At 40.3% G+C, this 21,397-nt stretch overlaps 1 protein-coding gene across 2 annotated transcripts in view; it reads right to left on the bottom strand.

Moving 5' to 3' along the window:
• Nucleotides 1-2,322: 2,322 nt before the first annotated feature.
• The window catches only part of LOC103597628 (cytochrome P450 2C18-like), a 32,847-nt gene continuing 13,772 nt past the window's right edge, over nucleotides 2,323-21,397 (bottom strand). For both annotated transcript variants that reach the window (XM_008581493.1, XM_008581492.1), the window contains 4 exons: nucleotides 13,589-13,730; nucleotides 10,755-10,942; nucleotides 4,605-4,746; nucleotides 2,323-2,504 (listed from right to left, as the gene is read on the bottom strand). In XM_008581493.1, the coding sequence (XP_008579715.1) occupies nucleotides 2,323-2,504; nucleotides 4,605-4,746; nucleotides 10,755-10,942; nucleotides 13,589-13,730 (654 nt within the window). The remainder of the gene's footprint in view (nucleotides 2,505-4,604; nucleotides 4,747-10,754; nucleotides 10,943-13,588; nucleotides 13,731-21,397) is intronic.

The following is a 21,397-nucleotide window of genomic DNA, read 5'->3' as shown; positions in this document are numbered from 1 at the left end:
CCTCACATTTAGGCTTATGATCCATTTTGAGCCAATTTTTGTTTATAGTGTGACATATGCGTCCACCTTCAATCTTCAGATGTGGATATCCAGTTGTCCCAGCAGCATTTGTTAAAAAAAACTATTCCTTCCCTATTTAGGGTGTTAATACACTTGTTAAAAATCAATTGACCTTAAATGTGAGGGTTTATTTTGGAATTTTCAATTATCTTTCATTGATCTATAGATCTTTTTCTACATGCTAATACCACACATTCTTGATTACCATAGCTCTGTTGTAAGTTTTAAAACTGGGAAGTGTTTGTCCTCCAATTTTATTCTTTTCCAAGATTGTTTTTGTTCTTAAAAATCTTGGTCATTTAAATTTCCATAGGAATTTTAGGATAACCTTATCAATTTCTGCAAAGAAGCTAGCAGAGATTTTGATATGGATTGCACTGATCTGTAGGTCAATTTGGGGAGTAATGCCATGTTAACAATATTAAATATTCTATTAGATAAACATGGAATGTCTTCCCATTTATCCCACTAATTTAGGTATTCTATAACTTCAACAATGTTTTGTATAAGCTAGCTTAAATTTTGGTTGGCTATATGTATGTGAACACTGATTCCTCAACTGCACTGCAGCATATGGAAGTATTAGTATTGGTCTGTAAGTGCTCTACTTTTCTTTGGCCTTCGAGTCATTTCAAGTTGACAAATATAGAAAACTGTGTGAAGTTCATGTTACCAATGTGGCTGGTTACTTTGCCTAGCACCTACAGCTGTTGAGAGCAATAAGTTTGTTTTAGTGGGGTTGATTATGCAATATTAGGTGTGCCACAGGTCACTTGAAGGTTATAAGAGACTTCATTAATGAATGCTGGCCTAGAGGACTGGATAGAACAAAAGTATTTTTTTGGTATGTTGATGAGTCCCTGTAGTGAATATTTCAAACTGTATATAGATTTATATATTAAATTTATCATATATATAGATGTCATATAAAGTAGAATAGAAAAGGTAAAAATTTTGGGCCGGCCCGGTGGCGCACTGGATAGTGCGCCGCTTGGGAAGCGCGGCGGCGCTCCCGTCCGAGGGTTCGGATCCCACATGCAGACCGGCTCCCGCTCACTGGCTGAGCGAGGCGCGGGAGCAACACCGAGGCTTGCGATCCCGTTGCCGGTCTCCGGTCCGGTACGGGGGCAACACTGAGGGTTGCGATCCATTGCCGGACACGGAAAAAAAGACAAAAGACAAAAAAAAAAAAAGAAAAGGTAAAAATTTTGAAGACCAGTCCAGATGTTTTGAGTGTCAAAATAACACCTACAGATAGAAGAAATCAGAGAGAAGGAATCTAGTCCCCCCCCCAAAAAAATCAAGAAAATTTCCAAGTTAAAGGGGCTCAGCATGATGGATGAGGCATTTCATGGTGAAAGTTTTAATACTAGGTGGACAGAGAAGAAATTTGGGATTTCATGGGAAAGAATAGGCTTCACACAAAAGATCGATATTAGAAGCGAATGCGGTTTTTCAAAAGGAACACAGTAAACAAGAATCCATTAAAGAAATCCCTTAAAAATTCCAAGAGAAATTCTTTACAATCTAGAAACCTATGCCTAGCCAACTTTTAACTAAATAACAAGCAAAGTATCAGAAAAATTATAAGCTTCAGTAAGATAAGACAGTCCTCATTTAGAAGCTGATTTTACGTGTGCAAGATGCCTGTTTGCTACACCTTTGTCAATGCTTACATTAATACATTTTCATTCTCCAATTAAGAAGGTTCAAAACATATGTATTATAGTTTTAATTGGTACTTTTAAAACTATTTCATGTTTAATAACCATTTATATTTCCCATTTGTCCCTCTCTGGGCTTATCATTATGAAGACCAGCATGGATTCTTGAGATACTTCTTTTGTTTCTTACCTACATGATGCACAAAAGAAAAGGCTGAAAACTAATCCAGCAATTAATAATGCTTTATATTCAGAGCATGCAGTGGAAAAATGGCTCTGAATTGTGATTTGAATTTGTGATCATTTTTCTGTGTTTTATATGACAATATATTAATACTTCCACACTAGATAAGTATTAGCATATGTGGTGATCAATACAAGTGTTAGAGAGTAGAGGAAATAGCAGATATATTTGTGCAGTGAAATACAAAACACTCTTCTTGGTGGAGGTTGGATGTTCACTAGATCTTGAGGGAATAGGGAGATGTGAGAGGAGAGGTCGGAAGGGCATCCCTGATAGTGGGAAGGAGGTGGACGATGCCTCAGAAGAGGGGAGCTGCAGACAACAGCACAGCAGCGGCAGACGGTCTGCCTTTCTTCACACAGGAATGAAGCAGATCTGGTACGAGGGTGGCAAACACATTAACCCACTGACATCTGCGGTGATATCGAGATCCTTTGGGTCAACCAGAGATTTCAGGTTAAAGTTCTGTAAAATGGTGGTCAGGAACAAAAACAGCTCCATGCGGGCCAGGCCCTCTCCCAAACAAATTCGTTTTCCTGAAAATAACAAGCACAGAGGGTAGTAACTCCATGTGTGTAACTGTGACTCTGACAAACACTGTGTTTGTGACAGACACAAATGGAATACTCAGTAACTGTTTGATGAAGGATTCAATGGATTGGGTGGATGGCTAGAAGGATGGTGGAATAGAACGATGGATGGAAGGATGGACACACTTGCTATCTGCCTAACATCTGAGCTTAGCAGGCACTCTTCATTCAACAAATATTTATTGAGTATCATCTCTATGCCCTTCATTAAGTATTCCCACATTATAACTGCTCTTTTGACATTTCAAGTTTCCATCTATATTTTTCTTTTTTTTTTTTAATTTTTTATTTTTTGTCAGTATACAATGTGGTTGATTATCATGGCCCGTTACCAAAACCTCCCTCCCTCCTCCCCAGCAACCTCCTATCTGTTCGCTTGTCCTATCAACTTCAAGGAATTGTGATTGTTGTGTCTTCTTCCCTCCCCCACCCAGTTTGTGTATTTATTTATTTATTTTTAGCTCCCACAAATAAGTGAGAACATGTGATATTTCTCTTTCCGTGCCTGACTCGTTTCACTTAATATAATTCTTTCTAGGTCCATCCATGTCATTGCAAATGGCAGTGTTTCATTCTTTTTAAAGTTTCCATCTATATTTTTCAGGAAACACACCCACATTCTTGTGTTTCCTGTTCCCTGTCTAATGTTCCATGATCTTTTCTCCATTCCTCATACCCTGTGCTTTCAGCTCTGGCTGTGCACAATCTTCATCAATCTCCAATACACCATACAATTTCAAGTTTTACATCATAGAGTTCCTTTCGATTAAGATGCACTTTTCTTATACTACATTCAGGACCTAAGTCCTCTTTACACTCTCTGTGATCCCATCAAGCAGTAAAACCTTGCCTTCTCTGGGTTTCCCCAACATTATATTCATGCTTCCATTGAAGCATGGCTCACCTGAAATCATAATTCTCTACCCATTTATTTTTCTACTGTGCTAAAATGTGAATTATTGAAGGGAGATCTCTGTCCTTGTCATCTTGGTGTCTACAGTACCATTTACAAAGCAGACATCAAAAGAGTATAAAGAAAAATTATGACTTGTAATATGAATATGCTAATAATAAAATTAAAACAATAAAACTAATTATGTACATGGGGGGGGGAGCCACAGAGATTCCATGGACAGAGACTCAGCACACACACTGCAAGAGCTGAGATCCAGTATCCAAGATATATGATCATGACTAAAGGAAAAGCAGGCTTTTCCAGAACTATTGCAGAGGATTCTGCCACATTCCCAATATTTCTCTGACCCTGTCATTATTCGGAAGATGTTCTGACATCCTTGATCTAGAGTAAATGTCCTGCTCCTGTGTTTCTTTGCCTCTTTAGAACTGTCCTGCCTCCTCTTTTTCCATTCTCTCTGTCCCCTTTGAGGCAGCTCAGATGTCATTTCTGCTATTAGAATGTTTCTTACTCCACCTTATGCCTCATTGTGGGGTATGAGAGAGCAGGAAGCAAGCAGCTTCTTCCCAGCCCCTCGCCCACCAGCAGCCTGTGCGTTCCCCTCTCACAGCACCAGTCCTACTGGATTGCAATGGTCTATTTACTCATCTGCTTCCCTATGTGTGAAGCCCTTTGGTGCCTATTCTGTGTTTGTGGATACTTGTAGCCCCAGAGCTCAGTCAGAAGATGGGGGCAGGGGGCAGTGAGGGACACCACACAGAAGACACTCAAAGTTGTGGAGTCAGGAACCTTTCTCATGGTAGATGAGGGGAGTCTAAATGAGTTTCACCCTCTAAGAGGAGCTCTTAGATAGCTCAGTGACGTATCTACAGTCAAAATTTAATCAACCTATACTATAGCTTTCTCAATTTGGAAGAACTGGGCGAACTCCCCGAAGCCCCACTAATATTGCCCAACAATGAGGATGTATGATGAGCAGGGAAAGCATGTGGGTGGGTATTGGGAACGGTGCCTCTGATCAGGTACAAAAAGCAGTTCTACCAGCCCAGAAGAGGCACCCTGTGAGTTCCAAGTGATCTCAAAAAGTGATCTTGCCTCCTGATGCACAAATTATAGTGAATTTCTGTTACCTGCTGAGAAAGGCATGAAGTAGTCACTTTTCTTAAAGTTGCCGTTCTCATCCAGAAAGTGTCCAGGGTCAAATGTCTTTGGGTTCGGGAATTCTTTGTCATCGTGTAGCACCGAGGTCAGTGATGTTAATACAGTCATGCCCTGGAGTAAACAGACAAAGATAAACTGAGTTTTAAGAATTCATGGAGCTGGAAGAAAGAATGATTATCACTTACTAGAGTCTCTTTTAACTATAGATGAGGAAACTCAGTTCCAAAGAATGGTGACATTTCCTATCAGAGAGACCAATTCATCAACAGGCATGAGTTCAGGCCAGTGGCAATGATCTTGCTAATGTGGCCTCCAATAACATTTGAGTATAGAGATACTTGGGTGCCAAACCTTCTAAATCTGTTCTTATCAAGTCTGGACATTGTTGTCTGTCCTTACTGCTCTATTTCATCACTTCAGTTTTCACACATCTCATATGTAGATTATGGTTTTAAGTGGAAGTCTCTGTTGGCGATTGAAAAGTTCAGAATATCTGTTTACAGGGCTGTTTTTGTATTGTTGTTTTTTGTTTTATTTATTTTTTATTTTTTTATGCTGGCCCTTGTATGCTTTTTTTTTAAATTTTTTATTTATTGAATCGAAATCGATTATACATATTTTGGTGGTTGAACATTGAGATATGTTGATCAAATCAATATTACTAGCATATGTATTGTTACAAATCGTAATTATTCTTTATGCCCCTTGTCCAATCTCTCCCCTTGCCCTGTTCCCACCCCCTCCCCCCTCTAATTGCCCTAGATTTCTTCTCTCCTTCTGAAAGAATAATGGTTACTCTGTTAATTTGTTGCCTAGATGATCAGTCCAATGCTGAGAGATGTGAGTGGGTCCCCCAATATTATCATAGAGCAGATGCTGCTTCTGTCACTCTGAAATGGGCTTTGTGGAGAGAAACATCCTCTTCTTTTCTTTGACTCTGCTGGTGACTCTCCTTGTGTGAATGCACTCCAGTGATTGGTGACCATTTACATGGTGCTTGTGGTGTCTAGGTGCTTTCGTGGCAGCCATGGTTATTGTGGAGGCTGCAGTGGGCCACCTACATGGAGGTGCTGTTTCCGGTATGCTCCTTGGCACTGGCGGTATGCCGGTTGTGGGGTGTGTCTGGTCCCCTTCTCCATGTCGCTGGTCCCTGGGCAGGCCCCAAGTCGCTGGTGCCATGTGCCAGGTTGTGGGAGGTGTGTCTAGTCCCCTTCTCCATGCCTCGGGTCACCAGGTGAGACCCAAGGAGCTGGCTTGGTGTGCCTGGTTAGGGAAGGGGGGTCCAATCCCTTTCTCATGCCCCAGGTCCCTGGGCATGCCCGGAGGGAGGTGTTGGCATGGTGTGCCTGGTTGAGGGAGGGTGGCCTAGTCCCATTCTCCATGCCCCAGGTCTCTGAGTGGGCCCTGAAGCACTGGTGTGGTATGCCTGGTTGTGGGAGGAGGGTCCAGTCCCCATCTCCATGCCCCGGGTGGGCCCTGAGGCACTGGCATGGTGTGCCTGGTTGAGGGAGGGCAGCCCAGTCCCCTTCTCCATGCCCCAGGTCCCTGGGTGGGCCCTGAGGTGCTGGTACAGTGTGCCTGGTTGTGGGACAGAGGCTCGGTCCCCTTCTCCATGCCTTGGGTCCCTGGGCAGGCCCTGAGGCACTGGCAAGGTGTGCTTGGCTGTGGGAGAGAGGTCCAGTCCCCTTCTCCTTGCCTCAGGTCACTGGGCAGGCCCTGAGGCGCTGGCACAGTGTGCCTGGTTATGGGAAAGAGGTCCGGTCCCCTTCTCCATGCTTCAGGACCCTGGGAGGGCCCCGAGGTGCTGTCACAGTGTGCCTGGTTGTGGGAGAAAGGTCTGGTCCCCTTCTCCATGCCCTGTATCACTGGGCAGGCCTCGAGGTGCGGGCATGGTGTGTCTGGTTGTGGGAGAGAGGTCCGGTCTCCTTCTCCTTGCCTTGGGTCACTGGGCAGGCCCCAAGGTGCTGGTGTGGTGTGCCTGGTTGTGGGAGGAGGGTCCAGTCCCCTTCTCCATGCCTCGGGTCCCCATGCTGGCCCCGAGGCACTAGCACAGTTTGCCTGGAAGTGGGAGTGGGGTCCAGTCCCCAGATCCAAGCCTCTGGTTCCCAGGAAGGCCCCAATGTGCTGGTGGTGTGGCTGGGCCAGAACTAATTTTTTGTCCTTTGCTTCTAACATGGGGAAACTTCCTGTGGGAACCAGAACTTGAGCTGTGTGGTTGTTTAAATTGCTACTTTGCTGCTGTTTCCCTAGAGAAGGCTTTTTGTGCAGCTCAGGGTTTAATGGTTGATCTTATATGTACTTCCGGCTCTCCAGAGATGCTGTGCACCTGGATTGTGTAGAATCTCTGATCTGGGCCTGAGTTTTTTCATCAAAGTGCACCCCATGCAATTCTGCATTCCTGACCAGTCTCCTCCGAGTGGTCCTGTGCTGACTGGGGAGCAGGTTGTCTGTCCTTGCTGTGTCCCAGTGCTCTCCTGGTGTTCCCATCTCACCCACTGCCCACACTCCAAACACTTTCCATGGGACCAGCCTGGTGCCGTCCCTTGCGATGACTTACTAGCCTTTGAATGGCTCCCTTTTTCAGCTGTTCTTGCTCTTTGCTCCTGTGTGGGTCCATGGGAACCCTATTAGTGGTCTTGCTGTCCTGGGGGCCGCCAAGGCCCTTTTCTCCCCTTCCGCCTCCAAGTAACTCCATCTGAAGGGCTCAGCTGCAGCTTCTGCCAGCTCCTGCTCCATGCGCTCAGCAGCTCGAGCCTTAAAGCAGCTGCGGCCCAAAATGCTCAGAGCAGCTTTTTCTTTCTCTCATCGTAGTTTCTCCCACCTTCATGAACTCCGTAGGTCTCTCCTCCTCTTCCCCTGAGCTCCAGCGGCCCCCGTTTGGCTGATGTTACATTTTTATAGTTGTAAATTGGTTGATTTGTGGGAGAGAGTGACGCTGGGAACCGTTTATTCCTCCATCTTGACTAGAATCTTTTTACCTGATCTCCCTCCTATGCTCTTAAACAAGTAATACCTAAATTTTTTTCTTTAAGATGCAAAAGCAGGTATATTTTAAACAAAGGTTATTCAAACAATTGGAAATCCATAAAGGAGAAAAATGAAGCATGACCATTACTCAACACCATAAATAAAAATTAACTTAAAATGGATCACTGATCTAAATGTAAGAGCTAGGGCTGGCTGGTTAGCTCAGTTGGTTAGATCATGGTGTCATAACAACAAAGTCAGGGGTTCAGATCCCAATACAGGCCAGCCACCAAAAGAAAAATGTAAGACCCAAACCAATAAAACTTAAAAAAAAAAAAAAAAAAAAAGATAAGGGTAGATCTTAGGGATCCTGTATTGGCAATATTCTTTAGGTAGGACCCAAAAGCACAAATCAACATCACATCATTGCAGAAGTTCTACTGGACAGTAATGTCTTATACCTGGCAATAACAAACAGCCTGTGTGCAAATCCAGCCTGCCACCAGGTTTGGTATAACCCACAAGCTAAGGATGTATAAATTTAAAAAGAAGAAGAAGAAGAAGAAGAAGAAGAAGAAGAAGAAGAAGAAGAAGAAGAAACAGAAGAAGAAGAAGAAGAAGAAGAAGAAGAAGAAGAAGAAGAAGAAGAAGAAGAAGAAGAAGAAGAAGAAGAAGAAGAAGAAGAAGAAGAAGAAGAAGAAGAAGAAGAAGAAGAAGAAGGAGGAGGAAAGCAAATTTCTTGAAACATAGAAATTATATGAAAATTTAAATTTCAGTTTCCATAAAAATTGGGACATAGCCATCCTCATTTGTTTACACACTGTCTATGACTGCTCCATGCTACTATGACAGAGTTCAGCAATGCAACAGAAACCCCACGGCCTGCCTGCAAAGTCCAAAATATTTACTATCTGGCTCATTGAAGAAAAAGTTTGCCAATATTTTAGACCATTATCTCCACCTAGATCAGTGCTTCAGTTCATGGTAGAAAAAAATCATTTATCTGATTAGTAAGAGGGCAGAATCAGTCGTGCAGTGCTGCATATTTCTGTAATGGGCTGTCCCATGCAGAAGAGAATCAATAGGTCATTCCTTTGGGACTCTAGGCTCTTCAGGCTCAGACACTGAGCCACCAGACACTGGGAGAGCTGCCATGCAGAGGGGTGAAAAGGTGAGCTCAGCAGGTGTAATGCTCCCCTGAAGCAGGAACCAAACTAATGCAGTGGATGGGGGAGAGTGGCAATCCCTGCCTGATTCTTCAGTCTATTTGCCATTTACTATATATTTACTATATTTACTATTTCCCTTACTAAAAGGAGAAAGAAGTTTCATTAATATCACCCTCAGACCTCAACACTAAGGGAAAAAAAGTCTTCTTCTGGTTTTGTCCTTTGGTGAAAAGAGAATAGAATAAAGTCCTAACCCTTGTACCAAATCTGTGATCAACAAAACAAGCCCCATTATCTCTTGGTAAAGTAATCAATTCTCTCTTCTCCATTGGATGACATTAGTAATTGCAACCTTACCAATTTCACTACTTTTTCCCCATGAAAATACAATGTTTAGTCATATTGTTTTTAATTTTAATAATAATATGTCCTAGCTTCAAGTGGAATCGAGAAGCTTGAAGCATAGCAACTAGAATGTCTGGATAAGTACAGAACCAAGTGTTAGAAGGCATTGTAAAGCTGCTGAGACAAAACTTGGTTTCAAGATTGCAGAGATGAGAGAACCTCAGAGAGATAAGATACACCTATACTCAAATTTTGACTGTGTTGATATCATGTCCAATGCTAAATCAGGGCAAGAAGTATTATATCATTATTACTGCCCATGGGAGAGGAATAAACTCTTTCTGGAAGAAGAAAAACATATGAAACTTTGTATTTTTTCATATATAATATCTGATATTTAACGAAAAGTTATGCATTTCAAAGATACAACTAAGTATCCACAACAGAAGAGTGGGGGAAGGGGGAGGCAATAGAAACAGACCCACGTAAGAGAACATTTCTCACCTAACATTATGAGGCCAGCATTACCTTGGTATCAGAAATCTGACGAGAAAATTTTGAAGAAGAAAATTCATGGACCAAAATCTCTTATAAATATAAATAAAGAAGCCCTGAACAATATGGAGCAAATTAAATCCAGCTGTGTGTATACTTACAATATGTATATTTACTTAGGAAATTGAGCCCAATATATACAATCATCCAATAGATGCAGGGAATCCATTTGATAAAATTAGACACCTTCATGACAAAAATTTGTGTAAAAATAAGAGAAGAATAATAAATAATGGAAAAAAAAAACTTCCATTACCTGATAAGGATCATCTGTCAAAATGTACTTAAAATATCATTCTCAATAGTTAGATTTTCTATTAATTTATTTATTTTAAAAAATAAACTAAAAAAATTAACAATAGTGAGATATTAAACCTTCATTCCTTCCTGCAGATCAAGAAGAAAACAAAGACACCCACTATCCCCAATTCTATTCAAGGCTATCCTGGAAATTTTGCTGGTGCAATAGTGTGCTAAAGAGAAATAAAGGACACAAGAACTGGAAAATAATAAATAAAACAAATGTTAACTCAGACAGTAGGAGAATATACATAGAAATTCCAAAGGAATCTACAGACAACTCATTATCAATGAGAGTAAATTTAGCAAGGTTGCTAGATATAAGTTCATCAGAATAATAAAACCAATTATATTTCCATATTCCAGGTACAAAAAGTGGAAAAGCCATTTTATAAATTTATAACAACAACAAAAATACTAATTATCTAGGAACAACCTAACAAAATTTGCAAGCCATTTCATTGAAAACACCACATTACATCCCAGTGTTTTGGGAAATTGACAAAATGATATTTTTAATATTTATTTGTAAACGTAAAAACCTAACAATAGCCAAAACAATCTTGAAAAAGCAGAACAAATTTGGAAGACTTACACTGCCAAATACGAAGACTTGTTATGAAGCTTTATATCCCCAAACTGTAAACAGCACAAAGTCCATTAAGTTGCCACACATGTAAATTTTGCTCTCCTTTCATCTCGTATCAGTAGAGGACTGAAACCATACTGTGAATCTGGGAACTTCAAGAGCACTGAGGTGCAATGTGGAAGAAACAATCTTACCTTTGGGATGAGGTAGTTTCTGAATTTAATGTCACATGTCACCACATGGGGCAGGACATTAGGGGTGAGGTCAATGTATCTCTGGATCTCATGCACCACGGCATCAGTGTAGGGCATGTGGTTCCTGTCCTTCAGGCAGGGTCTCCGGTGTCTGCCAATCACACGTTCAATCTCTTCCTGGACTTTAGCTGATAAAACACCAAGTAAGAAATAATGGAAAAGGAGAAAAATGGAAGGAACACTTGTGGTAATAATTCAGGATTACATGAAGTATTATGAAGGTTTTCCAACAGCATTATAAACATAAATTATATGGGAAGATTGCTATAATACAATAATATAATTGTGCCATAAATGAAATCTGAACATACATATATAAGCATATACATTAGTAATGCAAATAGAAACAATAAAGTGAGCCACGGGCCAGCCCTCACTTATCCATTTTTTTTTTTTTCCTTTTTTTTTGTCTTTTTTACTGAGCGGTACCAGGATCGCAACCCTCGGTGTTGCGTCCACACCGCGCTCAGCCAGTGAGCGGGAACCGGTCTCCATATGGGATCCGAACCCTCGGCGGGAGCGCCGCCGCACTCCCAAGTGGCGCTTTCTCCAGTGCGCCACCGGGCTGGCCCACTTATCCATTTTTGACAATATTTAATGATGTCCTGGTATGAGAGATGAGTATTCTAATCTCCATTGACATCCCATACTTGAACTCACACCCACAAACAGATACACAAACAGACAGAGGTTTCCTCACTCTATTTCCAGAATATATTTAGCCCACGATTTTTGCTATACCAATATTTATCATTTACATCATTCTGACTACATGAATATGGATCCCTGGTAAGACAGCCGTAATTTCAGATTTGGTACTTTCTTGGACTAAACCATGTCTCTTTGTTTCAATTCCTAATTTTCTATTTCCCAAGTTAGAATTAATTCCAAATACTCATGTAGATGTTTGAAATGCCCAGTAACAATTTCCTAATTACTGAGAAACCTCATAAAATCCATCACTTCTCTTCTGTTCTTGGGGTCTGCCCTCACACCTGCATTGTCCACCTGGTCCTTTCTGAGGTGGGTGTTTTCTAGGCCTGATGCCCAGCAGCCTCCCTGACAGTCTCATTCTCCTACGTGAGGCCTGCTGATCCCTGGAGCCCATGACTTCCTCTTCAGACATTTGGATGGAGCACATCCTCCAGTATTCTTCTGAAAAAGGAAAACTAGGGGGTAAAGTTTTCGGCAAATGTGCAGGTCTGAAGATACCCTTTGTCTATGAATAAATGAGCTAATAGTTACTCTTGAGAATTCTGATGCTGATATATATATCTTAATCCCTTATATATGATCTGGTAGCTCACTGAAAGTTTTTATGAATTTCTTTTTAATTCCTGGTGTTCCAAAATTTTATAACCCTGTATCTTGGGGAGGATATTTTTATTTCATTCACTGTGCTGAATAGTTGGAGAGAATTTTCTATTTAGATTTTTTTTTTTAATGCAAAGGTCTTTTCTCTAGATCTGTTCACTCTCTGGAGGATGTATCTGGCCGCTGAATTTCAGGAAGCAAGTTGGAGGAAAGAGCTAAGAGTCTCTGAATTCAAGGACTAGTTTCTTCCCAAACCTTCTTTTCCAGCCCCACACCTCACTCTTTTCTCTGTCACTGCCCCTGTCCCTGAGTATAGGGATTCTTAGGCTCAGTTTCTCTAGAAAGTGAAGCTCCTTTTTCCTTGAGGGGAAATCATTTACCTGATAAAAGGAGTCGTGCAGGGAACATGGGCAGGGACAGCCTCCTTTTTCAGTCTCATTTTCTACCTTCTCTGACACTTGCTACTTCCAAATATGGAGGCTTATGGAATTGTAGGGACACAGACTGGTTTTCTTCCTTGATAAATCTTCCTATTCTTACAATTAGGTTACAACTTCATCCTCTCTGCTGAGTTAATTATCACCCTTCAATCTGCTCTCTGTGCTTCAGAAACTTGCTGAAGACTTCTTGGCTGTTTCCTGCACTCTTCTCTTCCTACTTTAAAAGGACTAATCCTCATTTGTAATTCAGTTATTGCCATTTCAGTGAGATCCTGACATCGGACAGGGGAAAATAGTATATTTTTTTAGCTGCTCAATAACTAGAAATCTTTAAAGGTTAATGTCTTAAATAAAACTATTTGTAAAAGATAAAATTATAGACAGCAAATCACCACCACACCACACCCCCAAAAAAATTCTTATTTTGACAAACACCAGTCTTGGAAAACAGACTTCTGGAATATTAAATTTCCTTTAGGTATATCTTCTGCCTAAACAGAAACACCTTTCTTATGAACTAAATTTTAGATTACTTCCCAGGCTGGAGATTATCTTAGGTGGCATCACTAAATTTCTACAATTGCCACTTTAGCTTCAAAAAGGACAGTTTCCATTTTTCCCACCCCAGCATTAGAAAACTGAATTTTCAGATGAGGAAAGGTATTTGCAATAATACACCTACTGTTCAAAGTGTCCTTTTCATAACAAAACCAATATGCAATCCCAGGCCAATTGATGCTGGCTCTGCCTGCCACAAGTCACCTCCCATGAAATCCAGGTGCAGCACCAGAGTTTTATTGCTTTTCCTACTGCCATGCTGTCTTCACTTCTCTCAGTCACCCTCCCATATTCTGTAAAGATGTCCTACTTTAGTCATATCATTAAATCTGGACCAATTATAGTTGCTGGCACAGAAGTTAAATAGTGAGGTTTCTCTAAAAGAAACAGGATGAAGGACACTACCAGCGTCTTCCCAACATCTTTGCTGAAATTCACTCTGCTCATCACCTGTGGTCTTACCTGTGACCTCCGGGTACTTCAGTAGGAGCAGGAGTCCGTATCTCATGGTGGTGCTTGTTGTCTCCGTCCCAGCTGCAAACAAATCAGTTGCACTGCCGAGCAATTCTTCCATTGTAAATTCAGAGTGTTGATTGTGCTTTTCCTAGGAATGATTTGATCCAATTATCTGACTAATTATTTGCAAACACAGTTAGTTGTAGAGAATCCCAAATAACTCACATTGTTATAAAATTAGCCAAAACAAAAACTAGACAGTTCAGTATTAGAAAAACTACTGTTTGGTATGGAAGAGACTATACATCAGTTAACCTGAACTTTATTTCCTACCCCCTCATTCCTTGCTTGCCTAAAAATTCCATTCATGAGACTCTTTGAAGCTAGGTGAGCCATGCAGCACATTACTTTCCCAAAAATATATAAGCAGAAGCCTATTGGTACCTCTTCTTCTATTTTCCCATTCTCACTTAAAACACAGATATGAATAAGGAGTTATGATAGACATCATCTTGGGACATGAAGATTTAAACATCAAAATGAAGGACTACTCTCTAAATGTGGCATAGTAAAGTAGAAGGCACTGGACTGTCTCATGCTTCTTAACTATTGTATTATACCTAGACTGACCCACCATGGTATCCTTACATTTGAAATAAATAAACCCACTATTTGTTTAAGCCATTATTAACTTGGTTTTTATCTTATTTGTAAATAAACACAATCTAAATTAGTAGACATAGGTAAATTAGGGCTCTATCATAAAATATGTTATAAACCTCAGTTAAGAGTTTGCAAATTTCTTCTTCTGTCAAAAATTTACATGGACTCCTGCCCCCTGGCCCTGCCAGGGCCCTGAGATCTGGAGCTGGGGGAAGCCAGACTTAGCTGCAATCAGGTAAGGAGCACACCCAAAACACCATTTTCACACAGGTAGCCCTCCATAGCCACCACCATTGCCATGGCTGCCGTAAAAGTGGCTAGTCTGTATAGCAGCAGTCACAGCCATCGTGCAGATGGCACGCCAGACTCTCAACTGCACTGACACAAGGAGAGGAACCAGCAGAGACCAAAAAGAAAACAAAAGAAAAGAAAAGGTCTTTTCTCCCCACAAAGCACACACCAGAGTAATAGGAGAAGCATCTGATTTACGATAACAGGGGAGGACTTGATCACACCTGTCTCAGTACTGGACAGATCATCTAGGCAACAAACCAATTAATATATCAGATGGAGAGAACAAATCTATGATTATTAGAGAGGTGAGGGGGAGGGAAGGGAGAAGGGGAAAGATTGGAGGATAAGGGACATAAAGAGTAAGTATGATATGTAACAATGAATATGCTAATAAAAAATAAAATAAAATAAAATTTAGGGGCTGAGCGAGGTACAGGAGCAACACCGAGGGTTGCAATCCCATTGCCGGTCCCTGGTCCGGTACGGGGGCAACACTGAGGGTTGTGATCCATTGCCAGACACGGAAAAAGACAAAAGACAAAAATAAATAAATAAATAAATAAAATAAAATTTATATAAACTCAATATTGCCTGCAAACTCAGTATGAAGTTCAAATTGTGCAAAAGCTAGTATGACAGAAAAATCTAGAACGAATTATAGGAAAAGAGATTGCATTCACAAAGACAAGATGGGGCCAGCATTATTGTAGTCCAGATGGGAGAAAACAGGCAACTTGGTCTAGAGAACAAGTGCAGGAATGAATAGAAATATACAAGTGGAAGAGACACTACAGCCATGAAGACAGAGATTTTTCAGGCACTAATTGCCCATAAGGGATAAAGGAAATTGTAGGGGTAATGCAGGTGCCAAGGCTGAGCGACTACTTGAATGGAGTTTCCATGAATTGAAATCTGAGCGAGAGAAAGAAATTGACAATGATAAATAAGTTTGGTTTAGAACTGAAAAGATGGTATGACACAGAAGTGACAACAGGGGGCAATTTTGAATATAAACTATAGAGGATAATTAATATACAAAAAAAATTTCTAACCAGTCTCTAGGCCAGCATTAAATTAATAATGCTTTTATAATCTACAGGTGACCTATGGCATGCCTAATATCATTTAATCAGCACCATGAAAATTAACTAAACCCTCTTAACACATTCGCTTGCAAGACAAATACAGTCATCTCCCATAGTAATATCAGCTTCACATGGTTTTCTAAGCTCATCAAGTTCAAATTACTCTTAAGTCAGAAGAGAAGTAGTACACTCACAAACCAATAATAATATTTCCATCTGTTGAAGTGAATTTGGAGATTTAGGGGTTACATGCACATAACCTATCATAATTTTAAAAGACTATTTACAATAATGTTGAAAGACATCAGAGAAAACTTAAATAAATGGAAAGACATTCCACATCACAAATAAAAATACTAATGTTATTATGATGACTTTATGAGAGTAATGTTACAAAGATGGTAAATTGGGAAGTTCAGCGATCGTTTCCTCCACAAAAACAACCAGTGACCTTGCACACTCTGTATGACGAAATTGTTTGGGGACCCTGGAGTCTAGTCAACACTTGCAACATCTGAGGAATATTTGATGATAAAAGTGGTAAATTTTAGTAAATTAGACATCTTGCATAGAGGCTAACATTCCTCATAACTTAGCTCTGTGGTGGGCAGTTTGGGGGACAGTGTAGTGTGTTGCTGAGCAGCTTGCCAGTGCTAGGCTGGGCATTAGAAACCTTTTCCTTCAAAAATCAGCATTGTGTCTTTTGACTGCTGATGGACTGGCACAGAGGCTGGCCATTGTTTTAACCTCCATAGGCTAAAGTGACTTCCCCAGTGTCAATGGATTTGTGGATTTAAAGAGAGAGAAAGACTTCTGTTCTTTTCTTATCGGATCCAGGAACATAAGGAAATTTCTGTCAGGTCACTGACTGACTACAGAGATAACAGAAAAGAGATTCAAGTGATCACACATAACAAGAGATATAGTCTTTGCAAAAATAGTTTGGAAAAGTCACTAAATAAATGGATGACTGGAGCCTTCATCAAGTAACAGCAGCAATTGTTGAAAGTGAAAAAAATCTCATTTGCAGAGTTGACACATTACAATATATTAAATTTCAAGTTCTTAATAAAAACTTACTCAGCATACTGAAAAACAAGTAATATGGCCCATTAATAACTAGAAAAAAAAGAATTTCACAGAAACCAGCTCTGAGGAAGCCTAGAAATTGGATTTAAGGGATAAAACCTTTAAGTTAAATGTCTTTGATATCCTCAGAGAGCTGAAGGAAACTATGTATAAAGAACTAAAGAAAATTGAGAGAACAATGTATTAAAAAGTCAGGAATACCAATAATGAGAAATAAATTATTAAAAGAAACAAAATAAAAATTTTGGAGCTGGAAATACAATAGCTGAAAGGGAAAAAAAATTCACCAAAGGGGTTCAATAGCAGACTGGAGCAAGCAGAATAAATAAATAGCAAACATGAAGATAGGACAACAGAAACCACCCAGTCTCAGTAGCAGAAAGAAAAAAAATGAACAAAGCTTATGGGACCTATGAAATTCCACCAGGTGTACCAACATACACATTATGGAAGTCCTAAAGAGAGTAGAAAGAGAAAAAAGGCAGAAGAAATAATGCTGAAAGTTTTCCAAATTTGATTAAAAACATGAATGTATATTTCCAGGAAGCTCAATAAACTCCAAAAAGGATAAAACCAGAAACTTGTACCGAAGCATATTTTAACAAAACTGCTGAAAATCAAAGACAAACAGAGAATGTTGAAAGCACCAAGAGAGAAGAGACTCATTACGTACAAAGGATCCTCAATAAGAGTAACAGCTGATTTTCCATCAGAAATCATGGAGACCAGAAATCAGTGCTGAAGAAAAAAAAACAACTGAGAACTACAAATTCTATTTCTGGAGTCCTGACATCATCAAGATGGTGGAATAGACAGTCCCCAGCATCACTCTCTGCCAAAACTGATCAATTTACAACTATTAAAAAGTATAGACTGCCAATCTGGGACCATTAAAGCTCAGGGGAAGAGTAAAAGAGATCTGCGGGATTTGTCAAGGTGAGAGAAGCCACAGCAAGTGAAAGAAGGAACTTCTCCAACTATTTCAAGTCCCAGCTACTTAAGAGCTTTGGTGAAGGGTTGGGAAGAAATTGTAGTACACAAAGCAGAAGCTGACAAAAGCCACCGTTGTGCCTTTTGCATGAAGTTGCTTGGAGTCTGTAAGGGATGGGAGGGCCTCAGGGTGCACCATAACAGTCCCCATGCCAGCAAGACCACTGACAGGGTTTCCATACACCCACATAGGAAGGGCTAGAGCCAACCAAGGAAAAAAACCATGCAGAGGCCGATGAGTCATCATGAGGGACCAGCACATGGGTCTCCCCACAGGAAGCATTTGGAGTGAGGTGGGAGGCTGGCCAGCCAGGAGAACTTGGGGGCACAGCATGGGCAGCTGATCTACCTTCTGATCAACAGAGGCCCACTGAGTGGAGACTGATAAGAATGGTAGAACTACAGGGGACAGTTGGCTGGAAAGACTCAGTCCCAGACCAAATTTCTAAACAGCCCAGATGTATCTGACCTCACAAGACCCAGAAGTGATTACAAGGACAACAATTAATATCCAATCAGCACAAAAAAAACCTTCACCAGAGGAGCAGCAGCAAAGCAGCAATTTAGTGTGATCACAGAGCTCAAGTCCATCCCCACAGGAAATTACCCCAATTTTGGAATTACCCAAAACCACAGGCCAGAGACAAAGCTCTGATATTAGCCAGTAAAAGTCGAACACTACCAAAGAACACCTGCAAAACCTAGAAGAGGTAGCGGTCTCCTCACATGCCCAGGCATCAATGGAAAGACACAAAGATTGAGAAAGAACAGAGAAATATAGCCCCATCAAAGGAAACAAACCAAGCACCAGCACTGGACCTAGAGGAACAGTGGATATATGAAATGTGTGACATAGAATTCAGAATAATCCTCTTAAGGGTGTTCAGGAAGTCACAAGAAAATACAGATAGAAAATTAAATGATATCTGGAAAACAATTCAGGAGTAAAATGAGAAACTTGACAAAGAAATTGAATCAACTTTAAGAAACAAATAGGAATTCTAGAAATAAAATATATGTTATGCAAACTGGAAAACTCAACAGAAAGCTCCAACAGCAGACTTAATCAAACTGAGGAAAGAATCAATGAGCTCAAAATTTAAAAAACACATGAAATTATTCAATCAGAGGAGAAAAAAAAGAGAAGAATAAGAAAAAATAAAACAGAAATACAGCAAATATGGAACTTCCTCAAGTGAAATAACCTCCACATAATTAGCATATCCAAAGAAGAGGAAAAAGGAAGAGACACAGAAAGCATATTGAAGAATATAATATTTGGAAAATTCCCAAGTATGGAGAAAGATGACAGCATCCAGGTACAGGAAGCTCAAAGGTTGCCAACCAAGTTCAATCCAAGGAGGATTCAAGGATGGTTCAACACATGCAAATCAATAAATGTGAAATACTACATCAAAGAAATTAAGGACGAAAACCATATGCTCATCTCAATAGTTGCAGAAAAAGCATTTGACAAAATTCAACATCCCTTCATGATAAAGGCTCTCATAAATAAGGTACAGAAGGAAAGTATCTCAACACAATAAAAGCCACTATGACAAACCCACTGCCAACATCATTTTCAATGATGCCCACTCTCAACACTCCTTTTCAACATAGTGTTGGAAGTACTAGCTAGAGAAATCAGGCAAGGGAAATAAATAAAAGGCATCCAAATGGGAAATGATCAAGTCAAATTGGACCTGTTCGCAGATGACATGATCGTATATATACAGAAAAACCTAAAAACTCTACCAAAAAAAATCTAGAGCTGATAAAGAAATTCAGTAAAGTTGCAGTGTACAAAACCAGTACACATAAGTCAGTATCATTTTTATACACCAATAAAAAACTAGCAGAAAAAGAAATCAAGAAAGCAAGCCCATTTACAATAGCAACCAAAAGAATAAAATATCTAGGAATAAATTTAACAAAGGAGGTGAAAGATCTCTACAATGAGAACTACAAATCACTGCTGAAAGAAATTAAAGAGGACACAAAAAGATGGCAAGACATCCCAAGCTCATGGATTAGAAGAACTAACATTGTGAAAATATCCAAAGTGATCTACAGATTCAATGCAATCCCCATCAAAATACCAATGATATTCTTCACAGAAATAGAAAAAACAATCATAGCATTCATATGCAAAAACAAAAGATCCCATATATCCAAAGCAATCCCGAGCAAAAAAAAAATAAAGCCAGAGGCATTGCACTACCTGACTTCTAATCATACTACAAAGTTATAGCAACCAAAACAGCATGGTACTGGCATTGAAACAGAAACACAGATCAATGGAACAGAATAGAGAACCCAGAAACCAATCCACGTACTTACAGCCAACTTACCTTTCACAAAGGCATCAAGAATATGCATTGCAGAAAAGACTGCATCTTCAGCAGTGGTGCAGGGAAAACTGGATATCCATGTGTAGAAGAGTGAAACTGGACCTGTACCTCTTGTCATATACCAAAATCAACTCAAAGTGTATTAAAGACTTAAAAATAATACGTGAAACTATAAAACTCCTAAGAGAAAACATAGGGGAAATATTTCAGGATGTAGGACTAGGCGAGCACTTTAAATAACACCTCAAAAGCATAGGCAATAAAGGAAAAAAAATAGGATTTTGTCAAACTAAAAAGCTTCTGCACAGTAAAGGAAACAATCAACAGAGTGAAAAGACAATCTATGGAAAGGGAGAAAATATTTGCAAACTGTGCATCCAACAAGGGATTAATATCCAGAATATACAAGGAACTCAAACAACTTAACAGAAAAAAATAATAATAATCCTATTTAAAAATGGGCAAATGAGGGCCGGCCCGGTGGTGCACTGCTACAGTGCGCCGCTTGGGAAGCGTGGCGGCGCTCCCAACGAGGGTTCGGATCCCACATGCAGACCGGCCGCTCACTGGCTGAGCAAGGGGCGGGGGCAACACTGAGGGTTGCGATCCCGTTGCCAGTCCCGGTCCGGTACGGGCGCGACACTGAGGGTTGCTATCCGTTGCCGGTCACAAAAAAAGACAAAAAGACAAAAAAAAAAAAAATGGGCAAATGAGATGAATAGACATTTCTCAAAAGAAGACATACACATGGTCAGCAGGTATATGAAAAAATGCTCAGCATCATTAATCATCAGGGAAACGCAAATCAAGACCACACTGAGATATCATCTCACCCCAGTTAGACTGGCTATTATCAAAAACACAGAGAAGAACAAATGCTGGTGAGGATGTGGAGAAACAGGAAACTTCTACTCTGCTGGTGGGACTGTAAGTTAGTAAAGCCATTATGGAAAACAGGATGGATGTTTCTCAAACAACTACAGATCGAATCACCATAAAATCCAGCAACCCCTCTACTGGGTATATACCCAAAGCAATAGAAATCATCATGTCAAAAGGATACCTGCACTCCCATGTTTATTGCACCTTCATTTACAATAGCCAAGACATAAATGTCCATTGATGGATGACTGGGTAAGGAAAATGTGATATGTATACACAATGGAATACTACTAAGCCCCAAAAAAAGAATGAAATTCTGCCATTTGCAGCAACATGGATGAGTGTTCAGAAAGTTAAGTGGAAAATCCAGGCACAAAAATAGAAATACCACATGTCCTCATTCCTAAGTGGGAGGGAGGGAGGGAGGGAGGGAGGAGGGGAAAGAGAGAGAGAGAGAGAGA

The sequence above is a fragment of the Galeopterus variegatus genome, unplaced genomic scaffold, assembly GCF_000696425.1.
Source record: "Galeopterus variegatus unplaced genomic scaffold, G_variegatus-3.0.2 Scaffold2368, whole genome shotgun sequence".
Lineage (NCBI taxonomy): Eukaryota > Metazoa > Chordata > Mammalia > Dermoptera > Cynocephalidae > Galeopterus > Galeopterus variegatus.
Note: the sequence above shows the minus strand (reverse complement) of the source record. Positions and strands in the feature narration are given on the sequence as shown.